Consider the following 24062-nt stretch of genomic DNA (forward strand, 5'->3'; position numbering starts at 1 on the left):
GAGACCAGTGTGGTGTCGCATGCTGGCCAGAGCTATGCTCGGGATATCTTTCCTATTTCGAATCTTATGCCTGGAAGGTTTGGGATCATTATTTTCTGGGTTAGGGACAAAGTCACCATTCTCCTGGTCAGCACTCGGATCAGCCATGGGGAAGTCATTAAACTCTGAATCAGCTTGACTCAATCATCGGCCTTTTTTACCTCACCCTGGGCCTTCTCAAGTCTCTTTTCTCGGCAACTCTTCTCCTCTTCTGTCTCTCTGTGGCAGCCTCCTGTCTCTTGGACTCCGGAATATCTTGGCTAGAAATCATGAGAGCCCCTATACTGCCAGTCTTCTCTCTCTGTGCTTTGACAAATGCCAGTTCGATCACAGGAATCTTCAGTTCACGCTTGCAAATACAGGAGATGTGGGCCTCGGATTTACAGTCACGATCGCATCCAAACTCAGGACAGAGAACAATTGGGCACTTGCAAGTAATTATGTCAAATAACTGGTCCAGTTGCTTGGCAAAGCTGTCCTTAACTGCAAGTTTTCCTCTCCCAAGAGAGATATCTCTTGCCTTTTCCCAACTGGCTAGCAGTCTCTCACTAATCTTCTTCTGACTTGTTATGACTGGAGGCTTGAACTGAGCGTTAGCCAGAGTGTACTGTGCCAAGACAGCTTTGGTCATATCACTGGCAATGTCTTTGTTTGTGTAAGTTCTTTGGTTCTTTTCACTGATTTGCCTAGTTAAACACCGTATCTCAAAGCATCTCTCAATGTAGGCAACTCCGACTTCAGGAGCTCTCTCCCAGACCCAAGATAGTGACTGAGATGGCTGGATTTTGGTTCCTCGTCCTGACACAAGCAGCCGCCAATATTATCAACTTATAAATGCATCAGAATCTGAAACAGAAAAAAATATTGTTAGTTGGGTTGTTAATGAATGAAGTCAGAAAGCAATGTTCACTATTTAATTGTAATGCACTAATGCAGCTGTACGTTAGATTTTCGATAAATTTCACGCTAAAATTTACCTAGCAAAAGGTTGCAAAATATTGAAACTGAAATTATTTTCTGTTTATATACACTAAAATCTACCAAAAAAGTGATGGGCCATTAGTTTTAGCTGATCTTCCCTCCTATGACACCCCCTAATGTAATAATGCTACAGTACTCATATTTGGAGACTTAAATAATTTATTTATAATCCATTTTTACATCAGGTTTAATAAGTGAGTCAGGTCGACATACTGCCATAGTCCTTGCCATATTGCAGTACATCATATAAACAAAAGTTTCTATGGTTTTGACAATATTAATATTGATATTAGTTTAGTATTACTGTCATAGTACAGGTAATATTATATGTATAAATCTAATCCTACGTGTTTCACTAGGTCGTCAAGAATATATTTTATGAACTGTTATATTGTGACTTTCTAAACATGTTCAATTTGTACCCATGGGCACATACGGGATATTTTTCAGGGGGTGCAAGAAGCAAAACATGACCTGACATATGAGTTCATTCAAAATGTATGATCAAGTATAAATAAGTTACCATACCTTCGAGTACTGTATGAACAGTAATATCACTTATCAATGTTATCACCAAATTATTAATCACTAAAAATATCACGGGGTTGACTTTAAGCATGAAACACTAACAATAATAATTCATTTCACATCATTAATCTTGATAAATTAGGGATGGCCAGTGCTAGATGTCTGTCACTTTAGTGAGTACTGACTTGCTCAGAACATTAGTGGGTTAAATAAATACTGCAGGTGGCATTTATAGCTCCAAAACGATCAATCACATCTTCAATGAAGGCTTCTTTCTTGCACCTTTTTTCGATGTACACTGAGCATGCACAATCCAGACAAGCATTCAGTTGTAATTGTTAATTCAATCCATGTCCTTGCACGTCTCAGCGTGCTAAGTGACCTCTCTCATTCATAAGTGGAGGCTGGAAGTGTCGAGAAGATCAGTAGGGTTTCTCAAATAGCAGAAACAAATCACACTGCTTCAGAAGATGTTAGGGACAAGTTTGCACCAGTGTAAAAATTTCAGATTACCCCCAGTCCCAGGTTCAAGTTATTATCCCTGCAGTCATTTAAATCTAGGTTAAAAGTACCCCTCCTAGCTTCAAATAACCCCCTATTTTTCACAGCTGAATCTGCCATATAGATATAAAGATAGACCAAATTTTATTAAATGCTTGTTTGTTTTGTGTGGTTATACAAGTACAGTATTGAGTTTTGAAAATGTAATTAATTGTATTTAAAACATGATTTTATAACATTACTGACCAATTCTTGGCATCAAAAGACATTTAAAATTTGATTAAATCCATTAATGAGCTCATATTATGAGAGAGAAGCCTTTGAGAGAACTTCACTTGTGTATGTAGGCCTATATCTGTATACGTGCATAAGGTATGCATGTGCCCGAGGATGCACATGTGTTTTTCTAATACAGTAGAACGTCGATTTAAAGCAATTCAATTTAAGATTATTGATTTAAAGCAACACCCACAATTGAGGACAATGTTTTAATTTAAAGCGAGAGTCAATCTGGCGCATCATATTTTAAAATTTGCACCTAATGTTTCTCTGGGCACACTACACTGTCCTAAGGACAAAGCTGTACTGTACATGTACTCAAAATAATGTACTAAATTGTTAAAATTTTTGTCTTGTGCAAACTATAGCATAATTATATTCAAATTAATCACTTTCTTATATGAATTCCAGCAATGTAAATTATATTCTCCCTGGTCACTTCTGTGACATTTTATAAAAAAAAAAAAAATACTCAATCTAAAGAACATAAACAAACAAATAAATACTTCATTAGACCTTCGGCGTCAACTGTCAAACATGTCACTGTCACCTCCCCTTCCTCCCTCCCTTCCTCCCTCCCAGGCAGGGTTTGGTGGTTCTACAGTAGGCTTTAAGTTTTATCTTATATAATATCACAGACTTAAGTTTGGAGAATATAATTTGCATTGCTAGAATCCTTGCAAGACAGCAAATAATTTGAATATAAACATCATATATTTTGCACAAAAGATACATTTTTTAGCAATTTGTAATTAGAACTAAAATTTGTATGTCTGCGAACTATGGCATGTATATATTCAAATTAATTACTATCTTATAAGAATTCCAGCAATGTAAATTATATTATCCCAGGTCACTTCTGTGACATTTTATAAACAAAAAACAAAAACTCAATCTAAAGGACATAAATAAACAAATAAATACTTAACTAGACCTTCGGCCCCAACTGTCAAACATGTCACTGTCACCTCCCTCCTCCCCTCCCCCCCCAGTCTAAAGTTAGGAGAATATAATTTGCATTGCTAGAATCCTTGCAAGACAGCGAATAATTTGAATATAAACGGCATATATTTTGCACAAGAGATAAAAATTTTAGCCCTTTGTAATAAAATTAGAACTAAAATTTGTATGTCAAATGCAAACTATAGCATGTATATATTCAAACTAATCACCATCTTATAAGAATTCCAGCAAAGTTATTTATTCTCCCAGATCAGTTCATTATCATTTTATAAGAGAAAATCTTAGTCACTCTTGAGGACAGATAAATTGTAGTGGATCCCTCCCCTACAAACGCTTTTGTCGCTGAGTAGTCGACCCCACGAATTCCCCAGTGTATGCCTCATGGTCTAGGTCAACCAGTGCCGCCTTACATGACGGAGGTCAACTGCTAAGCCACGCCTACCCCCGCTATTAAAGACCTGACCTCATGTGACCTCTCTCTTCTTTCTACCTACACCAACCAGCGAGCAACACCACCTCCTCCACTCCTGCCTGGCGGTCCTCACTCCCGCCGGCGAGCATGACGACCCACAAGCTGTCCTCCTCTGAGCATCCTCACCAACCAGCTCTCTCTACATCACTCTTGTAACCACGCTGCCACTTCCCAGCACCAAGCTGCATTGTACATCCAATACAACATGTATACAGAGAGCACATTGTGAGTTTCCTTTCTCCATCCCATCCTGAGTGAGAACCCAAACAACCCGTACCCCACAAAATAAATATGCACTAGAACTTGGCATCAACTGTCAAACATATCACCTCACCTCTCCCTCCCCCCCCCCTTCATCTTCCCATCAGCTGATCACTAGTAAACAGACCATTTCACATCCCATAATTTTAGCTGTGTTGGTTTATGAGTGTTCGTTTGAACATAATACCACAAAGAACAATGTTTTGTTTTTTCTAGGAGATGGGCTGAGGTGCATCTGGGTAGGCTGTCAGTCTTTTTTGTATTTTGTGTTTCTCTCAAGTACCAAACTAAATTATTCCATTGAAACAACACTTCGGTTTAGTGCAAATTCGGTTTAAAGTGACCTCTCTTGGAACGTATCTCGTGTTGTATCGACTTCTACTGTATGCAAAACATGATTTCCTATGAGACATCCCACGGTGCTTTGAAACTAGGTTCAAATTATTTGGGGGTAATCTGAATGGGGTTTAACTTGAAATTGTTACACCAGAATTAAATATGTTTTTTTCTGGGAATGTTGATGCTGTGTCCGCATTTCAAACCAGGACTGCGACTCATCAGCAAAATTATTGGTGTTATAGACAGTTGTGTTCCGACCTCACTAGGGGAAAGGTCACGGCAGCTTAGCTCCGCTCCCGGGGATAATTACCAGATATGGCTAGTGCTACTTGTAAACGGGGTTACGCCCTTCTGTGGGCCGAGTTAGAGAGTACCAAGGAAAAAAACCTGAAATTAGAGGAAGAAAACTTGAAATTAAAGGCAGAAATAGCAAGGATGAAGGAAGAAACTAGACAAGGAAAGCCGGTAAATGACGAATGGAAGGTTGTGAGGAGAGGGACTACCAAACTGGTGGTTAAGAAACACATCAAGGATTCAACAACGACAACAACAGCTAAGTGTACCAACTCGTTCAGTCCCTTGATAGACGAAATGGACGTTAGTACAGTCAGGGACAGGGCTGACAAGGAAGGTATAAAAACTTTAATTGTTGGTGACTCACAGGTAAGGTACTTGGACCCAAACAACCCGTACCCCACAAAATAAATATGCACTAGAACTTGGCGTCAACTGTCAAACATATCACCTCACCTCTCCCTCCCCCCACCTTCATCTTCCCATCAGCTGATCACTAGTTAACAGACCATTTCACATCCCATAATTTTAGCTGTGTTGGTTTATGAGTGTTTGTTTGAACATAATACCACAAAGAACAATGTTTTGTTTATTCTAGGAGATGGGCTGAGGTGCATCTGGGTAGGCTGTCAGTCTTTTTTGTATTTTGTGTTTCTCTCAAGTACCAAACTAAATTATTCTTTGGTGGTTGGTGTCTGGGGCGTCCCGTTTCAGTCACCAACAGTAGTCGGTGAGCATGTTGATATCCCAGCGACCCTGGTACCGCTCCTCCATTACACGGATATCTTGATGGAAGCGTTCTCCTTGTTCCTCACTCACATCACCACAGTTCTCTGGAAAGTAGTCCAAGTGGGAGCTGAGGAAGTGCATCTTGATGGACATGCGTGCACCAAGAACTTTGTAGCTCAGAAGTAGGTCCTCAACAACTCATTCATACTCTGGACTTCTGTAGTTGCCAAGAAAATTGGAGACAATAGTCTTAAAGGCATGCCAGGCTTTCTTCTCATTTACATCCATGCTGCAATCAAACTTGGGATCTTTGAAAAGCTCTCTGATCTGAGGGCCACCAAAAATTCCTGCATTCAGCTTTGCCTCACTGACTTTTGGAAATTTTTCTTTCAGAAAATTGAAAGACTGGCTTTTTTTGTCCAGTGCCTTTACAAAGTTTTTGAACAGACCGAGCTTGATGTGCAGTGGCGGAAGAAGAATGTTCTGCGGATTCACCAGAGCATGGGCAACAACATTGTGAGAACCTGGAGTAAGTCCACTTGTTGCAGGCCAGTCACGTTGCATGTAGTGCTGCTTGTCTGCTCAACTATTCCACAGAGAGAGGAAACATGCCATGTACCATCAGATGAAAAAGAAATTTAATTGTGAAAAAATATATGTAAAAAAACACGGACATATACTCTTTTCCTTTGCGTCACGGCGGACATTTAAATGGCCGGCGAGCACGTGGGTGTATTTAAATGCATCGTAAGGGCATTAAAACTGACCGAAATCTTTTCTGTGAGGCTTGCCAATGTCTCGGATGATTTTTTTAATGAACGAATATGAGGACCCCATTTTGAGCGAAAACTGCCAATATTTTACCTGAATTTCCGCTTAAAATGCTATAGCACAAAATTCTGACCTGATTGAGCAAAATGGATAACATTTTTGAGATCAGCATGCAAAATACACCCAGAAAAGCTTAATAATACACAAACCTCAAAAACTATGCAGGGCAGTGTTATAGGGCTGGGTGAGGAGAGCCCAGCGGAGGATTCGCTGGTTGGAGGTCTTGTTGGTTTGGATGAACGTGAGTGGGTTATGGTCGGTGAAGACTAGGGTTGTTTGTGGGCAAGACTGGAGGTAACATTCAAACTTCTTTATTGCCAACACCAGAGCCAAGGCCTCCTTCTCTATGGTCGAGTAGTTGGTCTGATGTTTTTTCAACTTGGCGGAGTAGTATGCCACAGGGTGAAGGACATCAGTGGTTGGGTCGGGTTGTAGGAGCACAGCCCCAACTCCGACACCACTAGCGTCGATTTGCAGATGGAAGGGCAAGGTGTAGTCAGGGGGGTGGACTACAGGCTTGGAGGCAAGAAAGGCTTTGAGGCAGTGGAAAGACTGGTCGCACCTCTGGTTCCAGATGTAAGGGACCGCAGAACTGGCAAGGTCTGTGAGGGGTCCGGCCACGCTGGAGAAGTTACTGCAGAACCGACGGTAGTAGCCGCACATCCCCAGGAAGCACATGAGTTCCTTCCTCGTCCTAGGAGTGGGGAAGGACAAGATGGCTCTAACGTTTGCATCCTTGGGTCTCACCATACCATGCCCAACGATATGTCCCAGGTAAGTCACTGAGGCCCGGCCGAAAGCAGATTTAGCCAGGTTTATGGTGAATCCAGTCTCTTGCAGTCGTGCAAACAGTATCTCCAAACGCACCAGATGTTCGTCCCAGCTGTCTGACACCACCACCAGGTCATCCAGGTAGGCGAACGTCCCACCTAGGACCTGAATTAGGAAATTGATGGCCCTCTGGAATGTGGCCGGAGCATTAGAAAAGCCAAACGCCATAACCAAATATTGAAAAAGACCAAATGGAGTTATAAATGCGGAGATTATTTTTGCCCTATCGGTGAGTCCCACTTGATAATATCCTTTCAACAGGTCCACAGTACTGATAAATTTGGCACAGCCTATGCTGTCTATTATATCTTCAATCAAAGGTAAAGGGTAGGAGTCTGAGACAGACAGTGACCTGGTTCACTTTACGATAATCGGTACAGAAACGAAAAGTGCTATCGGGTTTTGGAATGAGAAAGCAAGGTGAAGCCCAGGGGAGGTACTAGGCTCAGCTAAGTTATGTTTTAACAAAAAATCTACCTCCTTTTTCATAATCTCTCTTTTTTGTGGATTTAGTCGATATGCTGATTGCCTATTGGGTTGTACATCATCTGAGATTAGCTTAATATCATGTTTAAGTATATTGCAAAACCCTGGGAGGTCTGACGTGACTTTAGGAAATGTTGATAATAACTTAGTGAGATCTTTTGCTTGAGATGGATTCAGAACAGAAAAATACCCATCCAAGTTGTTGAGTATGTGACTGTTAGCAGGGTTTTCTTTAGGTAGAGGGAAGTCTAAATTCTCCAATAGGTCCATGTCATCTGTCTCCGGCTCCGGCCCTGACAAAACCGTATGCAATACAGGTTGGCTTATAGCCTCTGGGATGTCTTCCTCTGACTGCCTGGAATGGTAAAGTTTCATGAGATTAATGTGAACAAGTTGTGAATCTTTTCGGCGATCAGGAGTATGGACTATATAGTTGAGGGGAGATAGTTTATCAGCAACTATATAGTTAGCAACTATATAGGACCAGTAAACTTGCTTTAAGGAGAGCCTGGAATGGGTAGAAAGAGTAAATACCTTGTCACCTGGAGAAAATGATCTTTTAACTAATTTAGGTTGGACTGCACCATTTTTCTTGGACTTTTTTGTTTACCTGAGCAATGGTTCGACTGTTAATTTGTCCCTTAAAGTGTCACGTATTGGGAACTGTTATGAGCTTAATAGATGAGTGTCAAACCACTGCTCCTTTACTATTTTAAGGGGTCTCCCCTTATTTGTCTCCCATATATAACTCTGAACCGGAGAAACCCACGACTCCTGGGGACATTCCCGATGGCAAAGAGTAATGTCTATGCTTTTCTATCCCATTCCGTTTGGTGTTCTATACAGTATTTTTTGAGCATTGATTTGAAAGTTTGATGGAACCGTTCCAAAGTAACCTTGGGATTGTGGGTGTGTCGAAGATGTACAATGTCCACACCGAGGTCTTTCATCACCTGTTTGGTTATTTGTCAAATTTGATGCCCCTGATCGGATTGGATCTCTTTAGGAATGCCCACTGAAGTGAAAAGGTGCAAAAGAGGTTTGATTACATTTTTTGAAGTGATGCTTTTAAGGGGAAAAGCCTCAGGATAACGTGTACTGGTATCCATAACAGTGAGCAGGAATTGATTTCCTTTCTTAGTCTTTGGTAATGGGCCCACACAATCCACAACAATCTTTTAAAATGGTGTAGAAAATACTGAGATGGGCTTAATGGGAGCTGCTGGTATACTTTCATTTGGTTTTCCTACCAGTTGACAAATATGACAAGATTTTAGGTACTTTGACACATCCTTCCTAAGTCCAGGCCAGTAATAGTGTTGGAGGAGCTTTTTATATGTTTTCGGGATTCCCAAATGTCCTGAAATACCATCATGGGCAAGGGCAATTAATGCTGGTCTAACTGAGGAGGGAATTACCACTTGATGTATTTCAGACCACGTGTCTAGATGGGTAAGCTCAGGGGGTCTATAGGCCCTTATCAAAACCCCTTCCTGATAATAAAAACAAGGAAGGGTGTTAAAATCTTTACCCTCAACTGCTGCATGATGAAGTTTATTCAAAGATGGATCAGATTGTTGGGCTTTAATGAGCTCATCCTTACTAATGGTCTTATTGTACAGATCTTCTGTGGGTAGGAAGATATTGGAGGTGGTATTAGATGAAGAGGGCCCATTTCGCACACTCTGTGACCGGGTGACAGCACAAGATGGGAAAGGATGAGGAATAGTTTCTTCAAGGTCAGTGGTGGAGTTGACAGGTAAGGGAGAGTCGACTGTCTTTATGTTGGGAAACACTAGATCTCCTACCAAGTCATTACCCAATAATAAATGAATGCCGCTCACAGGCATTGGATCTTTCCTAATGGCTACTTGCACTTCCCCAGTAATCAAGGGACATTGGAGGTGCACTTTAGCTAAGGGATAGGAAGAATGGGATGAGAGATCTGAAATTAGAACACTCTCATTAGTAAATGCGGTAGATATATCAGGAATGACGTTAAACAGGAGGATAGATTGTGCTGCGCCCGTATCACGTAGTATACGAATAGGGGAAGAACGAGACCCCTCTATGATTGAAATTTTTCCCTCATAGGTGAATGAAGAGAAGAGATCCTGATGGGGCCTCTTCACATTGGTATTTGCTATTATTTGGACTTGGGATCCAGGAACTACTTAGCAATTGACACTTTGGGTGTTTCTAAGCAATTCTGGATCGTATGGCCTGCCTTTACAGTAAGAACAAGTAAGCTGGTTTATCGGGGAGTAGGTGTGGACCTCGACTACCACTCACGTTCCAAGGTTATCATCAGAGAGGACTCAACAGATGTCGGGAAGTACCACGTTCTCTACTGCCCAGTGACTCCACCAACAAAGCGGGGTACGCATCAGCCAGCTCAGCAGCACGCCCCTAAATTAACCTCTCCACGCTCCTCCACATGCTTCAAGATGAAATGGCATTCTGTTTTCCACCTCCAGGACTACCAAATTTAACAAATCCTGAAATGGAGGTCTCTGTAGCCTCTAACCACTTCTTAAAACCTAAGCTTTTCTTGAGCAAACTCAACAAAGGTGTGTGAAAATGGTTTGGTTAGCTTACGAAACTTCTGCCGGTATCCATCTGGCGTGATAGCATAAGAAGTGATGATATTCTTTTTTACATTATCATAGTCATCAGTCTGGTCTTAACAGTTATAAGCTCTACGAGCCTTACCACATAATTTAGGAACTAACACCGACACCCACTGGTCCTTTGGCCACTCATTCTTCCCGGCTATTTTCTCAAAAGTCCTAAATGACCCGTCCATATCGGATTCATCAAACCCGGGAACAAGGGAAGAAGCAGTAGCAGGGTTAAAAGCAGCTAGTTTCTCTCTTAATGCCACTTCTTTTGATCTGAACTCCGATGTTAAGGTGACTTCTATCTCTCTTACCTGTAGTTCTTTCAGTCTAACCTCCTGCTCCAACTTGGCCCGTTCCATCATTTCCTCATGCTCCAACTTGGCCTGTTCCGACCTTCCCTCATGCTCCAACTTTTGCTCCAACTTGGTCTGTTCCAACTCGAGTTCTTTCATTTTGATTTGGAACTCGAACCTAGCTCGTTCTAGTTCTAAGGCGTCTATTCGTTGCGTTTCTTCTTGAGGGCTAGCCAGACCTGAGGCAACTTCTGAGTGAGGAGGGGTGGTGGATAGTGGTTGAAGTTTCTTGGACATGGGCGTTAATCTGTCAACAGCGGATTCTTTTAAAACTTCTTGTTGAACCAACACTTCAATCACATGATTTTTTAACATTTCCTTAGTCAGTTGCTGTGAAAATGGGATATTGTAATAGTTGGCTATTTCTTTCCATTCTTTCTTCAGGATATTAACACGTAATTTAGCTACGGAAGGATTTTCAATAAAATCCTGGAGATCAAAACCTGAGGTGGCCATTGTTAAGAAAAATAGGATAACTTAACTAATGGTCCAAAGATAAGCTAAGTGGATAACCCTAGAAAATATCACGGCAGTGGATAACCAGAAAGTCCCGAAAACTAACCAAGTTATACCTAGGGAAATTACACTTATGATTATTGTTCTTCTGAGAAGATCCTTAGATAAGGATAAGAGACTTGAAAGAGGTAGGGCGTATTACGGCATAAATATAAAGATCCGGATTAACAACCCTGATATACTTGAAAGAGGTAGGGCGTATTACGGCATTAATATAAAGATCCGGATTAACAACCCTGATAAATGGTATGATTGACCCTGAATGAGATAATGAGAAGAACAATAATTGAGGCTTTATAATTATGGGGTCCTGGTAGAGCGTGGCGTCCCAAGATATCACTTCACCGTAAACTAGTGACTATGGAACAACCTACTCTGGAGTGAGGGTACGGCATTAAACAGATCCGGATTCTTCCCTACACTCGATAAGACTTACTACACGACTGCCACGTGTAATAACAGGTAAGCCTTATGACACTTGGAACCTAATATCCTACGTCTGTCACTCTTACTGTACGATAATACCAATATATGCACACACATATGAAGGAAACTTTAAACCACCGTAAAGCAATTGTGAACAGAAGTGACTGGGAGGAATAATTAACACTGAGTAACAAGGGAGGAAGGAATATGGTACTTAAGGTCGTATCCTGTCACGGTCGCCATTTGTTACGAGTTGGGGATTTAGAATATAGTTATACGTCTACCCAGATCCCAACAGGTAACAACAATAAAAAAAAACAAAGACAATCGGACTATAAAAGGGTAGACAAAGGATGCGAGTTTTCGTTGTATATAATAGAGTACCATAAATCCCTTAACAAAATATTCAGCTTATAAATTACCCTTAACCAAACTTAACCTAAACATTAACAGTATATACATATTAATAAACATAAAACAATCTTGAAGCAAGTGGACGTGGGGGAGTTAATACAACATATAAGTACTTAAGTGAGGAGCTGAGATGGCTGACGAGTAAGGCTGAGTATTGTAGAAGACGGTAGGTAGTCACTGCACGTAGGTTTAGAGGATAGATGATCCTGTGGTCACTTCCCAGAGCCAAGTGCCTCTCCTCGAATTGGAGCTGACAAAGAAGACTTTGAGGAGGTGACGCAACCCAGGATATGGAGAAGGGAAACCTCGGAGTGGTAACTAAGACGAGTCATACACGTGTCTCGTCCCTAGATGGCGTTGCTCGTGGTGGTGGGTAGGTAGATCAGGACAATAGATGGCGTGGTTCGTAGTGCGGGGTGGAGGGGTTCGTAACACTATACAGACTTCTCATCAAGCTCTCGAGTCCTAGTTGGTAACATGTCATAGCTAGAGATATGAGCCCACTTTGTTATTACCTCATTCGATTTTTGCAACGGGAGACGCGTCTACTGCTTTTACCTCTGATTGTGTGTATGTCCCTTCAGGCTTTGCTGAGTGAGTGTGTTGGTTTACGCTGTTGATATATTTTTCCCGTGCATTTTGTCTAAGTTCATTCACGCGTTCCCGGACTACAGCGAGAGAAGCTTGAAACAGTTTGATCATTTGAGGTGTTCTGAAGTGTTTGTAACCCTTACCAGTCGGCCTGGCTATAGACTTAAGTCTATTCCTGTTATGCTAACCACGTTCCCTCCTCTTTTTGGTAGAGGCATTATTGGGGAAGAATGCAATAAGTCCCAGCTAAAAGATCGCCGTGGAGACTTTGGTAATTGCCAGGCTTGTAATCTTTGTACCATAGATGAAGTCTATGAACTGGTTTTCATGTTCTTGCTTAACTGTGAGTCTACGTCTGTTAAGTTTTTTGCCAGTGGGGGGTGGCATTGGCTACATGTATATTAGCTTGGATTGGTTTGTGATCAGACAAAAGATCTACATCAGAGTTATGAGTTGTGTATGATAGACTAAAGCCAACACACTTGTCTAGAGCCCCACCATAGACGTGTGTTGGTTCACTATTACCAATGAATTGAACATCTTCAGATGTGCTTAGTAATGAGATAAGTCTCCTACCATTGGTGGTAGTGGTGGGGTCATCTAATTTTTTGTGTCTAGTATTCAGATCACCAATTAGGACAGGGGTTCAGTATATACGAAGTCTGAGATCAGTGTATTGAAGCTGATCTGAGGCGTTTAGCACGTCGAGTGTGGAGTTGCCCAAGTGGATAGTGATCCCATGACATTGAAAGTTGGAAGTATTTTTTGATACGAGAGGTCCACGAGATTTCAAATCTGGGTGGACTGACGTGTGTCGAGGGACTTGTGGTCATAGCGGACGGCGGCCGGCATGAAGACCCAGAGCAAAGAGCAGCAGGCGGCCAGCCCGGCCAACACCCACATGCTGACGGCGTAGCTGCCACTGACGTCCCGGATCATGCCTGGGGAGAACAATGTGAGTGAGTGGCTGCCTGTACCACCGCTATTAGTGAACCTGGCATCAACTTGGCGAACTTATGAGGATCTGGCAGAGATAAAGATCTAGACCCAAAAGTATTAACTCTAAAATATTTGAAATGCCTCCACTGCATTTAGCTGCACTTTTTTTAATGTTGTTTATCATTAAACTAGCGAGCACAAAATAAGATGCGGGAAAAGTGGTGACTGCCAACTCTGTTAATGACTCGTAAATACCGTGATGTTCTTTATATCACCACTAAAATAGTAGCCCGTTTAAAACATTACAATGAAATGCACTGGTTAACTATATGTGATATTTTTGGACATATTAAATGGTGTAAACCTGGTGTAAAGCTGTAGATACTTCCATCTCTCTCACTGAAGAATCGAAGGAAGTACTGTATATTCCCTGAAGTAGGGATATAATCATGTAAGGAGCGATAGAAACCGGGCAGTGAGTTCATAAGATATCAAAGTCGTCTTGGTGATGTGAATGTGTAAATCGATGTAGCATCTTTGCTGTTACTCACGATTAAGATTGAAATAGTCTTTCTACTGGACTAGAGCCGAGCCATGTGCAAAGATTTATACATAAAATTTAATTAGGCATGTCCATGGCTCTATTGACCGCCCATAACATGATCAGAGTGTAGTACTGTGCCTTCAGCTATAGAACAGTTCATTGTGATAACAGTGACTGCTCTGGAAACTTGAAAATAATTTTAGTGGAAAAAAAATGGAGGAAGCAGCAGGCATGAGTGAGGGACCATGACTGCTGAAGAGGCCCATGTAGCCGCCCACGCCGCACCCCCACACGCCCATGATCACCATCTGCCACTTGATGTCCTCTACTACACTGAACGCTGGAACATAATAATGACAACTGGGTGATATTTAGCATGAATATGAAAAAGAAGATTAAGTAACAAGCTATATATCCTAGGCACTAATGTTACAAAAATTAATTCCAGTATTTTATGAAGGAAAATTATCTCCAGTTATCATTTTAATAGCATCACTGCTTTTATGCTTTAAAGTTTGTAACATACAGTACTTTTAACATACAGTACTTGTGAAATGAAGCATGGGAATCACACTGATTTAAGGCGATGTTTTGAAAACTCGCCAACTTTGAAGCTACGTTCCTTCAGATTTGATATTTGTACGTAAGTTTAAAAACCAATCATTGAGTTATATTTTTGTTGTGTGGTGTGGTGATAGAGCTGGGGAAGGAAATGTATCCACGAAAGAGTTTACAGGATACTACGGAGTCGGGTGTGTCGTGTCGTGTCGTGTCATCCGTCAGTAGTCTTTTCATCGTTTGGACGGGTTACTTCTTGAAGGGATTTCTGCTATAGGGCATCTTGAAAAGCAGAGGAGTTCGATAATTGGCTCGGCAAAAATTTGGCAGCCACTTTTCTTTCATGGAATTCCCATAAATACCGTCAGTGCATTGCATAGTGTATAAATTTTGCTTGCATTTATCAAAGTTTTAAAAGACTGCTCTGGTGCCCAATAAACGGATTTTAACTGGATTAAGAAATAGCGTTTTTATTCTGGTATGGTCATCATGTAAGGCAAGGGGCGGGGGACGCTTGGATTATATTAGGTGTTTGTATTGAAGCAAACAGACAGACATGTAAATTTTTGTTACAGTTGCGTCTGACATTATTACATCTCGTTTGAAACCTGTTTCTTGGTAACACTGTGACGTGGACTGCTGCATTGTGTGCTGGATCAATGTAAACATGCATGACAATTTTATTGAATATTCATCTATCTATCTATCTATCCATCCATCTATCTATCTAACCTCGACGTCTCCCGGTGTCTCAGAGGGATGACAGGTACTGTATATCTTGAATATTAACAAACAACAGACTTTCTTTAACCTAAGTGAGGAAACCTTTTATTATATATTGGTATAGCTTCGTTGTTTAATAGTGACATTATTGGCTTATTTGATAATTATTTTCTTTGTTAACATAGTTTTACCTATTATTTAGTCAGCTTTTTTTTTAAGTTATCGTAAAGAATTAAAAAAAATATAACATTCATGCTATCTGGTGATCATCTGCGAAAAAACATAAGCGACTCACCTATTATGGAACCAGCAAGGATAACGCTGCTGATCGTGCAACAAGCCTGCATGTTGAACCTGGGCCAGTCTGACAGCATGGACACAGTAAGACGGGCCATCAAGTTGCACACGGCCCCTGTTGTCATGCACAAGCTGGCTGTCTGGAGGGAGTGACCCGCTGCTTGTATAGCGAAGGGCATCAAGGAAAAGAAGTTGAGCCAACAGTTAAGAGTGAGCATCCCTCCCACAGCGATGATGACGGCTCGAGGGGACTTGAGAATGGACAAGTTGGACACAGAGTTGAGACACACACGCACGATAAAACTGTCTGAGATATTACATGATCTCTTTTTTGCTATTTTGTCTACATCTGAAGACAGTACCTTTGGATCGTCGATTTGTATACTAGTGCTGGGCTTTGCTTTAGCCTGTAGAGGACGGAATAGGGAGGCGCCGACGCAGCAGTGAACGTTTATAGCGGCTAACACAAGTGTGGCGCCAAAGAAGCCGAACTTTTCTTGTAGGAACCCTATAAGAATTGGTCCCAGCATCTGCCCCAGGCAGACACCAGCCATCATGCAGGCATTGGCCACGCCTCTCCGCCTCGTGAAGTAGTGCGGGATGATGAGGAAGCAAAGGGTGTTCAGGAAGCCATAACTAACTCCTAAAGAAAAAGACTAATTAAATTTATTATCCCAATAATGCACGTTTATAGCCACTGTACCCCAGCAAGGAGAGTTCACTGAGCCTTTCCTGGTCAGCCTTGCTTATAAAACTCTTACAGATAAAAATTATCGTAACTAAACAGATTATACAGCTGACGTATGTTGATTCATTATTAATCTTAAATTTTTCCATATTTTCCTTTTTGTTGCAATGTTGTTGTCAGCTGTACGTATGATTAAATTCCTAATAAAAATAGCTTTTGAATACAAATTGGTATGGTACACTGGGAAACCATATTCTCTAGCCCACCTGGGTCGGTGCTGGAGGTTAGTACACTAGTACAGTGTCCTTTCTGGACGGGTGCCCACTCTAACTATCACGAGGCAACACACGCACGAACAACACACTCATAGTCTGTATAGATGATATTATGTATAAATATTGTATATGGCATTTTATACTCTGCATTATCTTCATTATATATGAACACGAAGAAAAAATTACCATAGGTTGTAGTTATGAAATTATGAATGGAAATAAACACTTCCAAACCACCCAGTGAATCCACATGTCGTTTACAGCGCTTGTGGCCAGACCACGATGATTCCACCACACCCCATCTATATCTTTTATTTCCCATCATTCGCGTAACTATATGAAAAATCGTGATAAATTTAACTACATATTTCAAAAACCTTAAATTACATGTGGATCAGTCACTCCTCATTTGACATACTTATAGTGTAATACTTTGACCATCCCATCTGGGCACATGGAGGCCCACGGTAACTCTCACGGGGCAACATCCTTGCATTTGTTGAGAAGAGTTATATATATATATATATATATATATATATATATATATATATATATATATATATATATATATATATACTTTCCCTCACCCTAGCAAACTAGTTAACATAGCATAACCAAACAGCCTCGCAAATACCAATTGGTCTGTATATAATGTGTGCGCACGCGCTAAAATGACCTAGTATATTTTACTAATGTCTCATTGTCCATGGGTATTCTTACAGTTTGGCTGTGAGTTTTCCATTTTGTCTACCTGCCAGTTCAACAGGACTACTAACCATCCTCCCAGCAACTCGTATGCCATCCCAGACCCACAGCCTATATGTAGTATGATGCAAGACCGCAGTCCAATACATACAAGTCAGGCCGTCAAGCGTTGGTTTGAGGCGCACCCGCAGATTATTCTATTGGACTGGCCCCCTAAAGGAACCGATTGTAATCCAATAGAAAATCTATGGGCGCATATGGTTGTTGAATGGGATGTTGAGGAGAAAACGAGGGAGGCAGTGAGGAGACACACACATAATGTGTGGGAGGGAATAAGGAGGAGGCCGAACATCTGCAGCAACCTGGTAGATTCCATGCCCACCAGATTGCATGAAGTTAAAGCAGCAGACGGAGGTTGGACACGGTATTAACCTGTGGTCAAGAATTAAATCTCCGCCCACGACGGTGCCTTGTAGGGGGTGGCGGGGAAATTAGCTCTCTGGTGTAACCTCGTTAGGGCCACATAGACTTCGTTTCCTAACTCTCAGGAATTTATCCAGGTATTTTACTATGTGGTTTTACGTCACTTCGCATAAATATGCTTACAAAATCTATGCATTAATATGCATAACTCTTGGGAATCTGTCCAGACATTAAATATATGTTATATACTACAATAATCACATATATATGTTTACAATGTTTATGCATAATAAATGTGAAAAATATTTTTGGGGTTTCAATTAACCAATAGTCATGCCGACAAAACAATCTTGATGCTCTAAGTGCATGTATGTGTTAAATAACGAGTAACTGATCCACATTATCTTGGTAAATAAAAAAATGAAAAGCAAGCACTTAGCCATATGGATACAGTTACACGGAAGAAGAGAAATAAGGATGAACCATGGTTTTGATGGAAACAATGTGCTCTGGGACGATGCTCGCAATGACTAATGGGAGAAACCTCTGTATTAAACATCTTGCCTACTAAGGATGAAGCTTAATGTTACAGAAAACACACACACACACACACACACACACACACAGTGTAACTTTGTGTGACGCGTTGTCTGACTTGGGGTGGCTTTGAGAGAACCATACACTTGATATTACAATTTATGTATCCTTCCTGTCCATGATTTACAACAATAACTGTAAGGAAAAGGTTACAATATTATATTAATAACACTGTCATGTATTGATACTATGACTAGTTACCAAGATACAGAGCACGCTGAACATAACATGATAATGATAGTGAAGCCTGGAAGGGTTCATATCATAACGTGTGTGTTCGTGCATATGTTGCCCCGTGAGAGTTACCGTGGGCCTCCATGTGCTCAGGTGGGATGGTCAAAGTATTACACTACAAGTGTGTCAAATGAAGAGTGACTGATCCACATTTAATTTAAGGTTTTTAAAATATGTAGTTAAATTAAACACGATTTTTCATATAGTTATGCGAATAATGGGAAGCATCGTGGTCTGGCACACACACACACGCACACACACACACACACACACACACACACGTTGTGTGGAGTCACTGGGTGGTTTGGAAGTGTTTATTTCCATTCATACTTTCATAACTACAACCTATGGTATTTTTTCTTCGTGTCATATATAATGAAGATAATGCAGAGTATAAAATGCCATATACAATATTTATACATAATGTCATCTATACAGCCGTACTATGACTGTGTTGACTGTGTGTGTTCGTGTGTGTCTTGCCTCGTGATAGTTAGAGTGAGCCCCCGTCCAGAAAGGACACTGTTCTAACCTCCAGTACCGACCCAGGTGGGCTAGAGATTATGGTTTCCGAGTGTACCTTTTCTATACCATAGAAAAGAATATTCTACCTGGGAAGGCTTTATAAAATGTTGTAAGGAAGGAGTTACGATGACGCCAATTTCCATAGTAACAGTGACCGTTAGATGTGTTGGGGATGCTCAGTCTGCCTCTGTTAGGGGAGCCAGGCTTATAATGTGGCTTCCCATCACCTTCAGCCGAGTCACAGTTTGCTATATTCCTAATTAAAAGTAATGAAAAATGGAGGAGAGTATGGATAGTGTTGCATCATAGCCAGGAAGTTTGAATTCCTCGAAATGACGAAGGTATAGAGTGAGGTTCATGTTCATAGCACATGTGAATAGTTATAAGGAAGATAAGAGTGATGTACTTTTAAAGTATTTTATTATATATTTTTACTAATTATGCAGCTATGCATCCTCTCTTCCTCGTTTTTCTTTTGACGGCAACAGCCAAACACGAGGGCTTGTTTCCTCCAGGATTAGGAGCATGAAACTTTACTTTCTTAACTTGATTATTGGCCTGTCATTACTGTGGTGAAGGCTTATGAACTGATCTTTATATATGACCTATAAGGGTACACACCATTAACAAGTAGCTTTGAATGTTTCAGAACTGTTTGTAAATAGATATGGGTCTCTTGATGGGTTACTTAAAATCTTAACCTCTTTAAGACTCACCGCTGAGGATGGAAAACGAGAATAGGAGGAACCAGGCAGAGGTGGCGAAGGCGGAGAGGACGATGGAGGAGAAGTACACGAGAGCCCACACCATGGCCACTTTCCTCCAGCTGTACTCCTCAACCAGGGGACCAAGAAACAATCCACAGGTAAACCAAAGAAGCGTCTGGATGTTGAAGATCCAGCCGATAACGGTGGAGGATGTGCCCAGCTCCAGCAGGAGGGGGGAGAAGACGATGCTGAAGCAGGGACCCACCATATTGATCATCATCTGAAGATAAGAAGAATTATTAGTAAAACCAAGCACTGTACGGAGGCAATTGTTCTCATTTCCTCTTTCGATTAATCGTATATCCTGTCACTAACTCAGACGGGTTACACGTGATGAATGTCGTATTGATCATGAATGGTCATATGCCAAGGAATTAACACTCTTTAATTAAGCCTAATTCTCGTTTCTCCTCTATATGTGTTAAACATATAAGATACTATAAGCTAACCAGACTATAGATGTAAAACAAAGCCTCGCCCACCACTCACCATAATGATACAAGCTCCCACAGCGACGGCCCAGTAACAATGAGAGGTGGGTGCTTCACTGCCCTGACCTGACCTCTCCTCCTCCCAGGGGTCACCAGTCAGCTTCTCGCATGACTTTTTGATGTTAGTTTCGTCATTTTTGTTTCCTAGTCTTTCTTGATTCACTTCATTGATATTTTCTGTTCTTAGTCTTTGTGTGCACCTCAACAGTGTCTCGTGTTCACTGTGTTCATCACTGTGCCTGACGACTTTCCCTGTTGCGTTTTTTTCCATTTTGCAAATGTCACCGAGTCAGACTGTAAATATAAAGACTGATAATTATATAAGACAAACATTACGGCAAGTTATCATCTACATCTCTAAGAGGACATGTCGACTGCTGTTTGACACACTTTGGGCAGATCAAGATGTGGACACTCCCAGTACTCTGTGTAGCAGCGTTCTCGTTTACACGATCAGTCTCGAAGCGTGTTTTAGAAGCATGGTAACGAAGCCGTGCTCGGGCAGTGATCGTGTAGACGGCAACACTGAACCACCAACCTTTCCCGGGCAGTTACATGTGGGAGCCTAATAGTTGCGTGGCCACCTACGTGTGTCCCTACCACTTATAGAGTCATTCATTTCTGTATCCATCCTGGAAATATGTGGACGTACTTTATCCAAGTATGTGTGGTACATTTCAGGGGTTATGCAAATGTATCGCTGCACGTCCTGTGTCCCCACGCTGCATTTCAGCAAAGATTTGGTTATAAGTACCACTCGATTTGTTCCTTAACCAGTTTTTCACCCACACAATCCGTTTTCTTGTTTGTTTTTTTCTTCAGTATCATCCCAGCGGCCAAAACATACAACAGTGCGGCCGTCCATAGCCGACTCGTCTGTCTGGGAGCCATGAACCTCTTGCCCAGCAGTCTACCACACACTGACCGGTAACGACGGTGTGGCAGTTCCGTGTAAACACACCGTCCACTAAACAGTGGTTAATACCCTGCTCTGACCCCTTGCTTCGCCACGGATCCAATGCGTGCATGACCACCATACTTGGCAACTGATCGTGTAAACGAGCCCTAAGATGCCAGCTCATTTCAGTGACTATTAATTTTCCCCAAGTGGATTAATATACGTCTGAAAACTTCATCCACAACAGACTAAAATAACGGAAGTAACATATGTCAAATAAAAGCGTATCAGACATTAGAGAAAAAACTAGAATATACACAGAAAAAATACTTCGATACTCCTGCATCCACATAATGAACGAAGACAAAAATATAGTTCTTTAGTTTATTCAAAGATGTCGTGTAGTACAGAGACCAAGGTTTGGCGAGTGGTACTTGATAACCCTGGCAAGGGTTAAGTTTAACCTTATCTGCATCCACCTATGGCCGTCTATGCACAAAATATATCCTTCCTCTACCATGTAAAACATAAAACAACACATTAATATAATCTACAAATAAACACAAATGATACAAAAGTAGAAACTAATGAATAAACTCACCTATTATTGTATCCTAATTCCACTTGCTAATCTGAATTGACAACAACATAACCCATATAACACACTGTCATGATGGTAATGACGGCTAACCTGAAAACCCTAAGGACTCATATTACCTTAAACGTCCACAAAACTATCTGAGTCCCCCAATGGAAACGTCCTCAGTTTTCTGTTTCTTTGATGACGTCATCGAGATGTCGTCTTTGACTGAAGGGAACCTTTTGAATCTGCTCCTCGGGTTTGTAGCAAGGCCCTGTATGTTGGGAACTGCTGCCATCCAACCTTTTGTAATAAATTTAATTCTTGCCTTTGATAGCCCAGTCAGAGCATTGTTTGTGAAGATAATAGTAGGCAATGAAACTGAGTTCGTAGTCTCAGTTTCAAACGTCAGTGTACAGTAAAGTAATTCAGCGAAATAGTTAAGTAGGTGGAATCCACGACCTAGTTTGAGTGAGAATGTGGCGGGCATTTCAACTGTTAGTAAGTTGACTCGTCCCTGACCCACACAGGTAGGTCATTCCACTCCCTGTTGTAATTCGCCATTCTTTAAGTAATTTGACCCAATTAATAGTTGATTGTGCAAATGTTAAAGTAACGTAGTTGATGTGCTTTGAGTGAAGTAATGTTTACATCCTTAACGTCCCTTTGTAACGTGATGTCGTTATCACCGTTAGTAAGTGCCTCGTCCCTCACCCACACAGGTCCCTAACGCAGCCTAGGCCGTGTCTGTAGCGTGGATGTTGCATCCACTAGTCTGGAGAGATGTCTGAGGTCCAGTAGGATCAGTTATCTCCGTGAGTCCCGACCGTCAGAAGCTCCAGTACTACCTATGGGCCCCATAGCTGGCCAGTCTGACCCTAACGCTCGGCCCACGGGGTGACCCTGGATCACCAAGCCACGAACCACTACCAGCCCCCATCATTGGTGGATGAGTGCCTAGCTCAGTAGGGCTATTTGTGTGGTTGTGTTATTCCACTGGGATCTTCAGAGTTCGTTGGAAGGTGCCCCGTGGTGGCGGGACCCCATGGCGGTCACTTGAGTATCACTCCTGGCGATTGAGTGCTGTATTGGCAGTTGCCCCTGGTTTTAATGGTGCTAAGGTGCTTTAAGAGTTTGTGTGTTATTGTGTATGTTCACCCAGTCGTGGTGTGAGTATTTTGAGCCTGAAGGCATGGTACCAGGAGTTCGTCTTTTGGTACATATAACTTTCTCCTGCATCCATTTTAATGTTTGAATAAATATTGTATTTGTATGTTGTGTCTATTATTCACCTACAGTGTCCACCGTTATTTCTTCCCTATTGCTTGATACTATAATTACATATACCCATGGGCCTACCTCTCACGTCGCTCTACCAAAGGTTACAATATTCAAGTAAAAGATGTTATAAGAGGCACAGGCCCTTATAAAATGGTGGAAGTGTTGTATCCTAATTCCACTTGCTAATCTGAATTGCCAACAATATAACCCATATAACACACGACACACAAAAAACTCCTCACTATACAACAAACACACCCACAGAGATAAACACAGTGATGCTCATGTTAAGTGATAGATCGAGAGAGGCTCCCCAGTCCACCTATATAGATAAGATTAAGTACGTAATGTCTCAAGGAGGACAAGTTTATCACTGAATTTCGCCGTAACTAAATTTACCAAGAGTGTGACAAAGTATTGTGTGTGTCCTGTCAACCCAATGGGCAGCTGGTCTCGGAGCGTCTTGAACGTTTTATCTCTGTTCTGTGAGTAGAATCAATACTTTTTGATGGACTTGCATTTTGTGTATCCTATTGTATTCCGTCCTCCTCCCCAAGAGTGACCAAGTGCCTTGTTATACTGACCGTACTGCTACTAGTTTAATAATAATAATAAATAATAATAATCAATAATAGTAATCAATAATAATAATGCCAATAAGAGTTCACCTTCACCTTTATAAAACCACAAACTCATGCCGTCGCTTCCCGACGTCATTAACTTATCCCATTTCCTTTTCATCTTCTGATATCTTACCACTGAAACCATTTACAGCATACGGAGTACCTAATTACCCTCATCTCACGTCATCATATAGTGGAAGGAACAACCCTGGTGTGTTTTTACTAACTCTAAATAGAAGCTTCTTGTCTTAGCGTTTCCTAGCGTCCTCGGGGAGGGAGGGGAGGACGCCGAGCAGCCACAGTGCACACCAAAATACGACTGGTCAGCCTTCTCGGTCTCAGGGTCACCAAACGATAAAATAATACTGTATCAGATGATTGCATAGCATGATTATACATCTTGACGATGATTTACACTAACTACCACGATTACACCTGAGATTTGAGAAGTGGTTGGTG

General features: G+C 41.4%; 1 protein-coding gene across 1 annotated transcript; it reads right to left on the minus strand.

The window, feature by feature from the left end:
- Positions 1–13244: 13244 nt before the first annotated feature.
- Positions 13245–23913, minus strand: LOC121866522 (monocarboxylate transporter 12-like). Its single transcript, XM_042366289.1, has 6 exons — positions 23831–23913; positions 20220–20515; positions 19680–19950; positions 15515–16159; positions 14183–14278; positions 13245–13396 (listed from the first exon to the last, which is right to left on the minus strand). The coding sequence occupies exons 2-6, from the start codon at positions 20490–20492 to the stop codon at positions 13245–13247; spliced, it is 1437 nt and encodes a 478-aa protein (XP_042222223.1). The 5' UTR covers positions 20493–20515; positions 23831–23913.
- Positions 23914–24062: the final 149 nt, after the last annotated feature.

Source organism: Homarus americanus, unplaced genomic scaffold (genome assembly GCF_018991925.1).
Source record: "Homarus americanus isolate GMGI-L3 unplaced genomic scaffold, GMGI_Hamer_2.0 scaffold16430, whole genome shotgun sequence".
Classification (NCBI taxonomy): domain Eukaryota; kingdom Metazoa; phylum Arthropoda; class Malacostraca; order Decapoda; family Nephropidae; genus Homarus; species Homarus americanus.

What these genes read in the sequence shown, in the direction of transcription:
- LOC121866522 (XM_042366289.1), bottom strand. Translation starts at nt 20,492, where the DNA reads ATGGAAAAAAACGCAACAGGGAAAGTCGTCAGGCACAGTGATGAACAC. An exon ending in TGGGAGCTTGTATCATTATG is followed by an intron (nt 19,951 to 20,219) that starts GTGAGTGGTGGG and finishes TCTTATCTTCAG; the next exon opens with ATGATGATCAATATGGTGGG. An exon ending in CCTTGCTGGTTCCATAATAG is followed by an intron (nt 14,279 to 15,514) that starts GTGAGTCGCTTA and finishes ATTATGTTCCAG; the next exon opens with CGTTCAGTGTAGTAGAGGAC.